At 42.7% G+C, this 14,754-nt stretch overlaps 4 protein-coding genes across 4 annotated transcripts; 2 read left to right on the forward strand and 2 right to left on the reverse strand.

The window, feature by feature from the left end:
* Positions 1–2,120: 2,120 nt before the first annotated feature.
* On the forward strand, positions 2,121–4,526 carry F5Y00DRAFT_208014 (glycosyltransferase family 4 protein). Its single transcript, XM_048005462.1, has 4 exons — positions 2,121–2,381; positions 2,451–3,025; positions 3,083–4,070; positions 4,133–4,526. The coding sequence occupies exons 2-4, from the start codon at positions 2,462–2,464 to the stop codon at positions 4,306–4,308; spliced, it is 1,728 nt and encodes a 575-aa protein (XP_047868061.1). The 5' UTR covers positions 2,121–2,381; positions 2,451–2,461; the 3' UTR covers positions 4,309–4,526.
* Positions 4,439–7,171, reverse strand: F5Y00DRAFT_207995 (gamma-glutamyltranspeptidase). Its single transcript, XM_048005461.1, has 6 exons — positions 6,814–7,171; positions 6,554–6,747; positions 6,067–6,493; positions 5,942–5,990; positions 5,825–5,880; positions 4,439–5,772 (listed from the first exon to the last, which is right to left on the reverse strand). The coding sequence occupies exons 1-6, from the start codon at positions 6,815–6,817 to the stop codon at positions 4,745–4,747; spliced, it is 1,758 nt and encodes a 585-aa protein (XP_047868062.1). The 5' UTR covers positions 6,818–7,171; the 3' UTR covers positions 4,439–4,744.
* Positions 7,172–9,126: 1,955 nt separating this feature from the next.
* Positions 9,127–11,480, forward strand: F5Y00DRAFT_228746 (S-adenosyl-L-methionine-dependent methyltransferase). The gene has a single exon (XM_048006674.1). The coding sequence runs from the start codon at positions 9,232–9,234 to the stop codon at positions 11,272–11,274; it is 2,043 nt and encodes a 680-aa protein (XP_047868063.1). The 5' UTR covers positions 9,127–9,231; the 3' UTR covers positions 11,275–11,480.
* Positions 11,481–11,584: 104 nt separating this feature from the next.
* On the reverse strand, positions 11,585–13,762 carry F5Y00DRAFT_251520 (ARM repeat-containing protein; the record flags this gene model as incomplete). The annotated part of the gene is made up of 2 exons (XM_048009835.1): positions 11,585–12,943; positions 13,052–13,762. 2 exons carry the CDS (start codon positions 13,760–13,762, stop codon positions 11,585–11,587), a joined length of 2,070 nt encoding a protein of 689 aa, XP_047868064.1.
* Between the last annotated feature and the right edge of the window lie 992 nt (positions 13,763–14,754).

Consider the following 14,754-nt stretch of genomic DNA (forward strand, 5'->3'; position numbering starts at 1 on the left):
TATATTATAATAAACCAAAAATAATGGATTTAAAAATCTTTATATTAAGAAATTTTACTATTATTATTATATTACATTTATAAAAAAGATATTTTAATTATATTTAAATTTTAATATTATTAATTATAACTAATATTATTATTAAATTATATAAATATAATATATAATAAATACATATATTAATAATATTAAAAAAAAGGTATATAATATGTAATAAAATATATTAAACCTTTTATTATTATTATAATTTATAACTTTAATTTTAAATTTAATTTTTTTATAATTATACAATCTTACATATTTAAAATATAATAAATTATCTTACTTAATACATACCTTTTTATATAATGGTATTTTAATATTTTTAATAATAATAATTTATATTTTTATATTATAAAATTAATTATTCCCTTTTAATGCGCGTTAATTATAATTATTAAAATATTACTTATAAAATTATAATATATTTACTTATATTATATAATTTATTATTATTCTCGTATTCCTTCGTAATTAATTTAAACTTATATATATTAAACCCATATTTATAAAAGAAATAAATATATATAATAATAATAACTTAATTTACTTTATTATAAAAACGTATATAATTATTATAAAAAATAATATTATTTTTATAAGGTTTAAAACTTTAATAATTAATTATAATAATATAAAGGTTTTAATTAAAAAAATAAAAATTTTTTTTAATCGGTTAAATATTTATATTATTAATTTATTAAGATTTTATGTTAATTTAATTATATTAATTTAAAATATTATATTAAATAAAACGTTTATTAAATATATTAATAAAAATATAATTAAACAATTTATTTAATATTTAAATAATATATTACAATTAAATATTTATATTATTATATATTATATAAATTTTATAAAGAAATACGGCTTAATTATTAATATTAACGTATTAATTAAAAAAGATTTATATTAATATATTAATATATTTATTTAATTTAATAAATTTAACGTATATATAATTTAATTTAAATATTTTAAAATTAATATATACCAAATTAACTATTTTAATATTAAATATATAATATTAATAAAATTTAATATTTAATTCGTTATTTGATTTATTATTTAAAACGCGTTTAATAAATAAGATTTAAACCTTATAATTAAATTATAAAAATTATACCGGAAATACTTAAATTTATTAAAATATATTTTATTTCATTTTAATCGAAATAATTTAATTAATATTATAAATAAAAAAAATATAAAATTAAAGATATTTATATTTATTAATAATATATATATTAACTTAATTATTATTAATTTTATTTTATTAAAAGATATTTAACATATTAAGTATTTTATTTTCAATAAAAATTTTTTATTTATTAAATATAATAATTTATTTTTTACATTTAAATTTAACTTTTAATTAATATACTATTAAAATTATAACTATAATAATAACTACCTTTATATATAAAATAATAATACCTAAATATAATAAATATATAAATTTATTTTTAATTAATAATAAATAATATTTATATATTTATAAATAAGGTTAATTTTTTTATTAAATATAATAATATTAAAAAACAATTTATTTTTAATAAAAATAATTATATTTAATATTATAACCTAAATAATTTTACTTATATTAATTATATTTTCTTATTTAATATTTATATTAAATAATATATTTTTATAATTATTATACTTTTACATTATACTAATATTTATAATAAGTTTATTAATTTAAATATTTTATAAAAATTAACTAATAAATTATTTATTATTAAAATTATAATTATTAAACCAATTAAATTATACCTAATCCTAATTAATAATTTAAATATAATTTATATAAAATAAAAAATTTATTAATTATAATATTAAAATAAATTAAAAATTTATAATATTTTAATAATAATTTATATAATTAAAATAATTTTTATTATAATAATAATTTTTAATAAAAAATAATTTTTAAAAAAAAAACAATTTTTAAAAAAAAAATAATTTTTAAAAAAATAACAATTTTTAAAAAAAAAAACGGTTGTTGCTTGGGTAACAATTATTTAAAAAATAACGTTATTTCTTTAATAAATAATACATATAAAAAATATAATATTCCGTTTAAGAATCGTTTCTCAACCCCACCCTTTACCGCTATGGTAGGTACCTAGGCCTAAATACAATCATTCCGGTCACTTTATCATTTGTACATATCAAATTGTACATACAACCGGCCAATTGGTCACACGCCAGATTATAATTACTACAACCTAAACTAATAAATTCACGAGCGCGACTTGCAACACCACAATACTCTACTAGGTCATATCGATGGGTCAACTGGACTGTTTCTGGCCCAGTCTGAAGAGGCCAGACCGGTATTGTCTTCCTGACACGTGTGCCTAGGCTTATAAACCATATACCCTTTACCAATATTTCTTCGTCAGTCTTTAGGCAAATGTCAGATTTCACCTCCAGCTCAAGCTGTTCCGTTCCCTCCAAAGACGTACCATATTCCTTCGGCATGGAGCCCAAGACTCTAGCCTTTACGGCGATCGCCATCGCCTGTACTCCCTTTGCCGCCTTAATATTCTGGAACTTCATCCTTCCATTCCTATTTCGTATATTCGCCCTGACGGCCGGGTCAGCCTTCGGTTGGTGTTTGAGGAAGGGTTCCGAAGGTCGCCGCTCCTTACTTGTCCGCACCACGGCCGAAAGCGAAGCTAGATTTAGAGAGGCCAAAGCTCAAGCAAAAGACGGCAGTGCTAGCAGCGACGACGACGAGAGTTGGGAGAATATAGACGGGTCTACAGCTGGAACGTCCGGTAACGGGGAGAAAGGCGACAGAGACTGGGATGGTATAGTCGGTTTCTTCCATCCTTTTTGTAATGCCGGAGGAGGTGGCGAACGAGTCCTATGGGCTGCAGTTCGAGCTACTCAGAAGAGATGGCCTAACGCCAAGATCGTTATATATACGGGCGACCACGACGTTTCGAAGGAGAGCATGCTCTCTCGCGTCAAGGTTTGGGGCTCCTGTCATATAACGAAATTGCAATCGAGATGGCTAATTGCGCTATAGAACACTTTTAGCATCGACATCCACCCGCCTACGATCCATTTCATCTACCTCACAACTCGACACTGGGTTTTGTCTTCTACGTGGCCGCATATGACTTTGCTAGGGCAGTCGGTTGGTTCCATACTTATGGGGATAGATGCTTTCTCTCTCCTAGTACCTGATATATTCGTGGACACTATGGGTTACGCTTTCGTACTTGGCCTGAGCAAGATCCTTTTCCCCGATATGCCAACTGCCGCATACGTACACTATCCTACCATTTCCACAGACATGCTCGACTCCCTCGACCCTACGACGCCAGTTGGAGGTCAGGGTGTCAACGCCGGGAAGGGGGTTGGTGTTAAAGGTACGCTGAAAAAACACTACTGGAAGATCTTCGCCGCTATTTATTCGTGGATGGGTGCTTCCGTCGATGTTGTCATGACAAATTCCTCCTGGACGCAAGACCATATTAAGTCTTTATGGGGGCCGCGCCGAAAGCAAAGAGGCAGGGAAAACTCTATCGCTGTTGTATACCCTCCGTGCGCCGTCAACGAGATCGAGCGGGCCGTCGAAATTTCCGAAGAAAGCGAGAAGAGACGCCAGAAGTACTTAGTATACATTGCCCAGTTCCGACCAGAAAAGAACCACCAGCTCATCCTGCAATCGTTTGCCGAATTCGTCAAGACCGGTACCCCTTCAGCAAAAGAAGCCAAATTAGTTCTCCTGGGTAGCGTTAGGGGCGACGACGACTCGAGGCGCGTATACAAGCTTCGTCTGCTGGTCAACGAATTGCAAATCAAGGACCAGGTGATATTCCAGCTCGACGCCCCGTGGTCTGAGATTCTCCAATGGCTTGGCAAGGCTTTCGTAGGCGTAAATGGCATGTGGAACGAGCACTTTGGCATCGGAGTAGTGGAGTACCTCGCGGCGGGTCTAATATCAGTTGTGCATAACAGCGGTGGCCCGAAGCTAGACATCGTCACCGATGTTGACGGCCAACCTACGGGTATGTTAATCGCAGCATTTCTTGGATTGGGTTTTTTTTTTTTCGCTAATAAGTTCACTTAGGTTTCCACGCCTCGACCACGTCAGAGTTCGCTGAGGGTTTCGAGAAGGCGCTCTCGCACCCCGACCCCCTTTCCGTCAGACGTAGAGCGCGCTTATCATCTAAACGCTTCACCGAGGAAGAGTTCGCCAAGAAATGGTTGGCGGAGCTAGAGAAGCTTGTCGCCATGAAGCTGTAAACGACATTCCTTTCGCACGTTACTACTATCCTAACCAATCCCCCTCCCAAAAATGGTACTACCAACATTCCTATTACCTAGATAGACATAGATTTACATCCGATACCCCCAGGATTATCACGGTGGGAGGCGGGCTCGGAGTTTGTATTGCCTTGTTTTTATATTGCGGTGCGTTGTATTATCTCGTTTCAGAGGGTACCATAAGTTAGGTTGAGCAAAAACGAGCCTGTAAGGTAGGTAACTATGGAATACATCCTTATTCGCGTAATTATTTCGAGCCTTGGCTTTACGAGTCTTATACCGACGGCCTTGAAGATTAGGGTCAATATTTATCTAACAACGCAACTTATAAATATACATAACGTAATTCTATCAGAAACACACGGTAATATATAGGTACCTTAACCTACATAGCAGATAGGCAGTAGGAAAGTGTCTACAAAATCAGCCCAGCACTATTTCTCTGCCTCGTCTCACCTGCAGCCTCAAACACGCCATCTTCGTCGACGCTAACGGCTTGGACGGCGCTGTACCCCTCGCGCACCCATGTCACATTATGTCCCTTCTCTAACATGCCGGCCACAGTCGTGTTGTCAAAGGTATACTCGAAGGCGACTTGGTTCGGCATCAACTGGTCGTGGAACCGCGGTACGGCCACGGCGTGGTTTACAGAGAGCCCACGCTCTAACATGTGCCATAAAACTTGTGTCGTCGAGCTGATAATACGGGATCCGCCGGCAGCGCCGACGACGGCGGCAAGGAGTGGGATGGCGGTTGAGGCGGAAGCGTCGAGCCACTCGGCAATGACAGGAGTGATGGAGGAGAGTGGACGCTTCCCAGGACGGATGTAGTTGGCTGGACTGGGTGCGTAGCCAAACTCATTACGTACGCCGGGGATAGAGAAATCGTTCATCTCGTCGTTGAGTACGACGCCCGTCTCGGGGACCATAAGCAAGCTACCAAAAAGTAGGTTAACAGTGGTGGTTGATGAGACAGCGGCACCCGAGGAATCCGCCGTCGAGATGTGCGAGGTGCCATGGCTTTCGGGAACGTAAATACGCGGCGGGTCGTAGTTTTCAATAGGTTGTGTTTTATCGTCGCGAATGCGTCGGCGTATCGACTCGGCATGCGCATCGTCCAGCATGGCTTCTTCGAGCCGCGGCATACCGTGTACGAAGGCCGGGTCGCCAAGGGCCTGGTGCGCGCCGTACGCGAAACGCATCGACTCGTCAAAGCGGTGGAGCGTGACATTAGGGTCAGTAACTACATCTGAAGCATCATAGCCCTCCATCGTCTTCAGTGTACTAAGACAGACGGCACCGCTGCTAGGTACGCCCGACGAGAAAAGCTTAAAGCCACGGTATGTGATGCTAATGGGCTCGCGGATGATGGCTTCATAGTTAGACAGGTCTTCTAGGGTCATGGTTCCATTGTACTTCTGGATATGCTTGATCGTCGCCTCGGCTTAGAAAAGATTAGAATATTTTACATCGAGGGAGGGGGGAATTATACGAACCCATCGGGCCAGTATAGAATGCGTCGGCGCCATGCTCGGCTATCTGTTCTAGAGTTCTGAATTGTAAATTAGTAAATATCGAAACTATTCAGTTATTTCTATGAGTAAATCTCTTACCTTGCGTAGCGCTCTCTAGTCATGATATCACCCAACTTAACCATTACACCTAACAATATAGTTAGCTAATATTATTATTGCGAATCACATTGGCGATTCGAAGCCTGTAAGCCGGCAGCTCTCACCATTCGGAGCGAAGTCTTGAGCCCACGAGGGATCTTCGACCAAGAAATTCCAGCCCGTCGTTTCGAGGCCGAACTCCATGTAACGTACCAGATCCTCGGAAACCGGGAATCCGCGGCGCGCAACGGAGGCGGCCGGTTGCACAACAGACTTCCAAGGCAGCAAGCCAAACTTCTTATGCGCGTATTCGAGACCTCGCAGCTCGCCAGGTACACCTACGGAAAGCCCCCCGTGCACGCTGCCCATCACGTTACCTTGATACATATCCTCGAAAGCCGAATTAGGAGCGGATTCGCGATAGTCGATGACGGTGTAGTCGCCGTTACTATCCCGGACGAGACTAAACCCACCACCACCAATTCCCGAATGATACATGCCGATGACACCAACGCATAGCTGAGTACCGACAAAAGCATCAATGGCATTTCCCTATTACAATTATGAGCAGTCTAATAACGGAAATTCTAGCTATAGGGAGGTACTACTCACACCTTGATCGAGGAGGTCGATACCAATTTGACTACAGATTTTACTCTCAGAAGCGACAGCGCCTCGCCTCCCTGAAACGGATTGCTGGTGCAACACCGCCTGTCCAGTTGGTTGCCATTGTGAAGGGACTGCAGCTGAGGGGGCGACAGCCAAAATTAACAGCAGAAGACTCTGCGGGAATGTTGTAAAGATTACTTGGGGACTACGTTAGTTACTTGGTGGTAAGAAATTAAGTGAATGCAACTCAAACGTCTACTCACTCATCTCGAAGGTCTTTATAAATGTTGTGATCGGAGCTCGGTATGTTGCAATCGTCCCAATCCGTCGTCTGTGCTCTCTATCTAACACTAGGTACTCTTAGGGAACAGCATATCATACGACGGGCTTGCGTACTCTTAGGTAGAGACACCGATACCCTATGATTATAACCACGTCTATCAGCGATAGCGCATTAGGATATGATAGAATGATAATAACAATAACAATGATAAAGTAAAAAATGAGAACGAAATAAATAAACGACGACGATTAGAGAACGACGTTCCGACGTTAGGGTACCCGTCGGGTATCTTGAGGTAATCTCGGGTTAGCAGTTATCTTTTGTACGGTGTACCAAGGTTGCAAAGCCGGATTATAAAGCGAGATAAGCAGCCCGACAAGCTTAATAGGAGGTACTAATAGTAGTTTAATTCTTTAAAGCCCCACCACACTACCACGACTACATACCACGTAGCAAGCTTGTAGCTCAGACTTACATAAATGTCGTAATCTATTATTATACCCGGGCCGGTTAGACAGTTGTCCAGTAATATTCTTCAACCTTCTTTGTCTATAATTTCTATTCAACTACATTATAAGTTGAGTCGGGCTGTTGCCTCTTTATTACATTTCTGAACCGTGACGCATAACGAAATACGCGGTATGTGAGTACAACTTACGGCAAATACCTAAGCTAGCCATGGATTTTTAGGGGCTCATCCCCTGTCTATCGCTCTCCGGATTTGTAATTCTTACCCAGGAAATACGAAGTCACCGAGACGCGCGCCTTCAATTACGTCCGGACACTTTCCTAGTCTCAATATCGGGAAGTCAGGTGAATCTATTGTGATGCTGTACTAGTGCGGGCAATATACCTATTTAAAAGCGAAAATAGTTATCGCGTAGTTATGATTCTCTAGACTTTCAATAACTATAAGCGTATTCTCTTGAACCTATGAGGCGGATCTAGCGTTGCCAATAGCTTCAGTTTAGGTTACATATTCACCAAATTAACGTTCCAAATTCAGACAGTTATAAGGATTGGATATTTCGTAGTAGAGAAGTCTATGATTTATTCAGTTACAATTAACGAGATATTACGTGCTTCGTCGTATTACGGCTTTTCTCAGCATTGGCCACAAGTTAAATTGTATATCGAAGGTCAGGCAGTTATAAAAAGGGTTAAAACATACTAAGTAACCCATATGGTTCTATTTCGAGATTATCTTCAGACTCGTAGATATTCAGTTGAGCAACTTACAAGTATTTTCCAAGGGGTTAAAACGGATAGAGGCGAAGTCAAATATTTAGGTCAATGCTGGCTTCATAAGTATATTATCCAGTTAATTGAAGCTTTAACGTGTGGTCTATTCCCATACTATTAGAACTATCCTATCTCTTTCTTAGCCGATTAGGATGGTTTCTTCTATACAGTACTCGTAAATATTCGTCTTACTATCTAGTACAGCTTGCCAAGTTTTGGGAAATTCGTACTCCTTATGAATCCTACGTAGGAGGCGCACGTATAAGCCCTGTAATGCCTCAACAATGGAACCGAGACATACAGGTATCACAAGATCGAGTGCCGATTAGATACGTCATAGAAGGCTCTGTGACATAGCCAGCCTAGAGCTCGATATATAAACAAGTCGTCTCTCCCGGACGGTAATTAATTTTAACTCGGCCAAGTAAAAAGTCTTTAAGGAACGCAAATTATTGAACATCATGTGCTTCGGAGTGAGTATATGTATTCCTAGCATCATGCACATGCACTAAGCATACTCGTATCATAACGACTATTTTTGAAGAGGTGGTTATGACTAACAAGGTCTCTATTGAGCAGTCGAGCAAAAACCATCCGAGAGAAGAACCCGCAAGGCCTGTTCGGCATGATCAAGCCCACCCACCACACGGAACCGCTCACGGAAGAGCTGGAGGTGCTCACGGTGGAAGTCATGGCGGACACCACAATACGCATCCCCTACATGACGGAGGGAATCACGATGCGATGCTAGTAGGGCAGCAGGCACAAATGAATCCGGTGGTACCAGGCCTGGTATAAACTAGTTTCATCGGGAATTAGATTGATGCGTAGTGTTGAAGAGAAGCTGTATGAAATTTATGGGAATATTTATTAAGTTGTAATGAAGAGGCAGTTCAGACTGTGTAGTTAAATAAATGTGACTTATAGACCCTTAAAAAGACAGGGTGGGGTTGTATGTACATTATCTAATCGCGATAAGCTACCGCCGTGTATAACGCTAGCATAACGCTAGCGTAACGCTACTTGGTACGTGGTATAATATTCCATCCATCTTCCATCCAGTAAAAAATCGTCAATTTACAATTTTGAATATTTTTCCCGAGTCTTTCTGTAGACGATAAACTGGGAGGATTCAACTGAAGAAATTGTCGAGCCAATGCGGCTCTGTATAACAATAACGCCGCGGTTCTTTCTAAGAACCAGACTCGCAACCCATCCCGTCTTTGGCTCGTCGCAATTTTCATTACAGTCCCCTGCCTTCACCAATTGCCACACTCAGTTATCCGAAGTTGGAAGAGGTATACGTCTTCAACATAAATTTGCTAAGAGCAAAGGCAGAGTTAAGTCTCAGAAGGATACCACCGATACTCTGAGCGCTGCCGAGGTGATACGCATGATTCAAGGACCAGACTCGCAAAAAATGGCTTCATCAGACGGACAGGTGAAAATGGGTGACCAACATCAAGAGTCAAAACCAAACCGCGGGAAAAGGCCATTCCATCATGAAAATTCTAAGCTGGGGATAAAAAGAGAAAATAAGAAGAAGGAGAAAAAGGCTCGGAAGAGCGACAAAGACATGAAAACCGGCTCCGCAGAGGAAGTCTTAGCTATTGACGTACAGAATCTAATGGAGTCTCTCAACCAAGATAATGATAGAGAGATAGAAGGAGAGAATAACACACCAGAGCCATCAACCGAAAGCTTGCCGGAGGAAGGCTCCGAGATCGAAGTCGACGTTGTCGAGCTTGCCTCAACAGGAGAGGGCCTAGCTTTACATAAGGGCTCTAAGCGTGTATACGTCGTGCCCTTCTCGGTACCAGGCGACACTGTCAAGGTGAGGGTGTACCGCCACCTAAAGGAAGAGGGATATACTGTGGCAGATTTTCTCTCCGTCGTGACGCCGTCAGCCTCCCGCGACGACAGTCGGATCCAATGCAAATACTTCGCCACCTGCTCGGGATGCCAATTTCAGATGCTGGATTACGCCGAGCAGTTGAAACACAAGAAAAACATCGTCGAGAAGGCCTTCCGCCACTTCTCCCAACTACCTCCGGAGCTTATCCCCGCTATCCAAGACACCATCGGCAGTCCTCTTCAATACGGCTACCGAACTAAGCTGACACCGCACTTCGATGGCCCCCCGGGCTGGAATAAAAAGAAGGGCTCAAAGAAGGAGCCCTTTAAGAGCTGCCCCCCTATTGGCTTTATGCCTAAAGGCAAGCGTAGCCCTTTAGATATAGAGGACTGCCCCATTGGTACTGATGCTATACGTCTTGGCATGAAACGCGAACGTGCGCGTATGGCCGTCGAGTACGGAAAATACGTACGGGGAGCTACGCTTCTTCTGCGTGAAAGTACTAAGCGTATTCCGAAGAAACAGAGCGAAGCCGAAGAGACTTCTTCGCCGAAAGTAGCGAGGGCAAAATCGCCTTCGCCCCCGCCCCCCGAGGACTCCGTCGTTAGAGTCGAGACAGACTCGTACACGGACCTAAAGACCTGCGTAACAGATAACAACGGCACATCAACCGAGTACATCGGACCCTACGTCTTCCACAACCCAGCTGGCTCCTTCTTCCAGAACAACAACTCTATCCTCCCCGTCTTCACAGACTACATCCGGGAGCACATCCTCCCTCCTTCCTCCCCCCTTTCCCCTGAAATCAAGTTCCTCATCGACGCCTATTCCGGCTCCGGGCTCTTCACCATAACCCTATCTTCCCTATTCAGCGGCGGCAGCGTCGGCATCGACATCAGCGAAGCCTCGATAAAATATGCGTCCCGCAACGCCGAGGCAAATAATCTCCCGCCTTCGCGTGCGAAATTCATCGCCGCCGATGCCAAAGACTTGTTTACACCCGCCGTGCGCAAGGCATACCCCGGCGATCAGACCGTCGTCGTGCTTGACCCCCCGCGCAAGGGTTGCGACCAGGATTTCCTAAATCAGTTGTTGCGCTTTGCGCCCCGCCGCGTCGTCTACGTGAGTTGCAACGTGCACACGCAAGCGCGCGATATCGGTATCCTAGTTCGCGGGCTTGAGGGTGCGAGTGGCGCAGAGACGGGGACAGAGATGGAGACTGATGTTGGAGAGAGCAAGGGAAGAGGGACGAGGTATGCGATTGAAAGCCTGCGCGGGTTTGACTTCTTCCCGCAGACGGGACATGTTGAGGGTGTTGCTATTTTGAATCGGGTAGACGACTAGGTATTCTAATATTAGGCTATCTGCCTATGTCCTAAGAATATATTCGACGGAGATTATGAGGTTAAACTCCTCATATTAAGGAACTGCTGTATCATAGAAGGAATTCTTTATAGAAGACGTTTACGCGGCGTAGAGTTGAATAGGGTAATACTTATTCAATAACTAACATTAGATAGGAGTTCCAAGTATTAGATAACTGACAACCCAACCGAAAATTCCAAACTGAGTGCTCTGTCCTAGATAATAATATTCTTTTCAATAAACATATCTTACGGCGCATAATTTACGAGACTCCCTCTTTCTACTACTCCTAATCCTGCTGCTCAAGTAAGACCTTTAGAGCCTGAACCGTGACCTCGACAACTTCGGCCCTCCGACTACTCTTCGTGCACTCCTTTAAAACCTCAATTCCGTTCTTCTCCTTGATCTCCTTCCGTGCCGCCTTACCTGCTTCTCCCTCGCATGCAACCATGTTGTACACAACAAATGCCCCTCGATGCCGCAGATCTTCGCTCTTCTCGCCGCATAAACCCAGGACCGCTTCGACCCCGCGCCTCCTTTTGAGAATGCCGGTCACAACGGCGTCGTATGCCGTGAGAGATGCCAAAGCACCACCGGCGGCGCTCCTCGTTCCTTCATCCTCTGCGTCCGCAAGTGCGAGTAAAATATGCAACCGGTTAGCGGCTTGTGGGGTATCGTCCGCGTACTGAGCGATACCCTCGACGGACTGCACCAGGTTGCATATTAATTCCACGGCAGCTTTTGATACTCGATTGTTGGATGATAACATCAACTCCTCGATCTCTGGCCATGCGTTACGAATAATCGTCACTCGTGTATCGTCGTCCGTAGATGCTAAATTAGTAAGCGCCATCAGCGCCTCGAACGTCGGTAAGAGATCTCGGGTTTCGGTTGTGGGGTCAGGAGTGAGTATATAGACGAGCGGCCGGATTGCCGAGTTCTGCGGACGAGCGCGCGTGCCGCCGAATACGAGGGCGGGGTTTGTGCTGATTAGTATACGAGCGAGCGCTTGGGCTGCTGTTCGTTTTGCTTGCGATTCGGAATCTGGTAGAGCCGAGGCGGCCGCGATAAGAAGGTTAACGGCACCTTGTTGCGATAGCTGGCCCCGTAAGCTGGCCGTAACTGACAATGCAGAGATAATCGACACGATGAGGTTAAGCGAGGCAACCGAACCGTGCCTACTATGGGTTACTAGAACGGGTACGAGACCGGCTTCGAAAACCCGCATACACCGTTCCGTGACGTGGTTGTCATCGTTTAGCGGGTTTGGTGCTCCCAGCTTTCCGGCAGCGTTGGCGTATGCCTTCAGCTGAGTCATTTTCTTCTCCTCCTCAGATTGCACTGGTTGATAGCGAGTTAGATTCACAAAGATGCTTAAAGCTCCGTAAGTAAGCGGCGACTTTACAGGAGCATCACTCAAGATCTTGACCAGAGCCTTCAAAAGCTTCGTGTCGTGTGCGACCTCTTCCTTGATTCCAGGTTGAATTGTCGCGTAAGCTAAGCCCTCCACCGAATACCGTTTGTCACTCTCCGGGTCCTTTAGTATCATCGTACTGAACATCTTTGATAGGTCTTCGATACTGGTGTTCGCTTGTTGTATCCTACTTTCGGATCCTTCTGCCGTTTGTTGCGCCGACGATGGCACCGCCTGAAGCCCCCAGGTCAGCCCAACTCCATTTCCTTATCGCGCCGGTCACCGCCACCGAAGATGCTCGCGTGCACGCGGTGGCGCGGACGGAAGCTTTAGGGTGCCTACCCTCAATTTCGCCAAGACAACCGCGGCCAGGTTTTGAACTGCTACCGAGTGTCTCCTCATGGCGATCGAACCTTCTGTAACCTGAATCTGAGGGTCTGCCGTGTAGGTGGCCTTAGCTAATTCGTCCGGATCTTGGTCGACAACCTCTTCCAGCCAGTCAGCGCAGTACTTATTGATAGCTTCGCGACACGACGGATGCATGGAAGCAGCGTTGAGCATTTCCAGACATGCCGTCTCGACCTTTCTGCTTTTCCATTTTCGTCGCATCAAGGGGTCCAATGTGGGTAAGAAGCCTTCGTTGAGGAATATGTCAGCCGTTACGTCCGGGGCGATGGGGAATATAGCGGCAGCGACACAAAAGGCGACGATATAGTCGTCGTAAGTCCCTCTTTGGATTCGGTCGAAAAAGAACTTGCGAAGAGCGTCTTTCCCTTTATCCCCGGCCGCTTTAAGATACGCCGAAGCGGTCAAGATGGCGTGACCGCGGACCGAATCTGCTTGTCTCATGTCGAGATAACCAAGTATTGTATCGACACATACGTCGTCGATGACGTCGCAGATAGATTGGTTCTCATTTTTAGCTTTAGCATCGTCGTTTAACAACTTGGTAAGGCGATCAAGTTCGCGACAAGTCTCGTCGTCTTCTTGACCACCTTCCATCAACCGGGCTAAGATGAGCTGCGTCTGCTCCACGTTGCTCAGCTTGTCCATCTTCTCGCGATTAGAAGCGAGGTCGATAGGTAATTCTTCCATTGTATTCCGCGACTTGATATTGGGTGTCGCTAAAGCTTTTTGATAGAGAACGTTAGGAGTAGATGTTGCGGGTAGGATGAGAAGTCTTGGAGAACTTGAAAACTTGAGAGGGCTTATGAGGACTTTTATACGGGTGCGCTTTGACGGAATAGCGGAGTTAAAATGAAATATGGTGGCGTGTCGATGGGGTTATACTTCGTCAACGGTAGAATGACTGGTTTCCGGGGCTGTGACTCAGATTGAGAGAAGTGTAAATGGGTAAGGTTATGGTGTTGCGGCGTAAGTTTCAAGTAAGGACGGTAACTTTATCGTCGGCTATGGACGCTTTATCATGGGCTTGGTGATAAATACGAGTGATGGGGACTCGTGACGAAATATATAATCGGCTAGGATACAAAGAAAGCACATACGCACACCTCTTCTCACCTATGTAAGTTTGTGATCAGACTGGTCGAGTCTTGGCCCCGATTCGCTGCAAGTATAGCCGCGTAGACGCGTAGAATTCTTGGCTTAGCTTGAAATTCTAGCCTTGAAGAACTTGAAGCTGTTTCAAAGTTCGAAGTGGACGGTTCGTTGGTGAAACTGACTCACATGAACTAAATCGATGGGGTGTCAGTCGCTGCAACGTAATCTAAACCTAGGTAGCATATACATAAGGCAAAGCGTAGAACCCGATGGGGAGGAAGCGAAACTGGCTGGACTGGCCTATTTGGACAGAGTAACATGGGGGGGGGCATGGGCAACTTACATCGAATCGAGTATCGGATAGATGGGATGTCTCACAGTTATTACGCAGAGGATACAACCTCGAAAAAGTATGGATATAGGGTAGGACGGAACAGAATAGAATCTCTGAAATGGCTACTAAGGCTTCAATATGTCGTCCACTCGTTCGAAGGAGCATTCGCTGAAATACCCCGCTAAGGTTTGTAGACGCCAATAAGGTTATC

The sequence above is a fragment of the Daldinia vernicosa genome, assembly GCF_022497035.1.
Source record: "Daldinia vernicosa strain CBS 139.73 unplaced genomic scaffold F5Y00scaffold_8, whole genome shotgun sequence".
NCBI classification, from domain to species: domain Eukaryota; kingdom Fungi; phylum Ascomycota; class Sordariomycetes; order Xylariales; family Hypoxylaceae; genus Daldinia; species Daldinia vernicosa.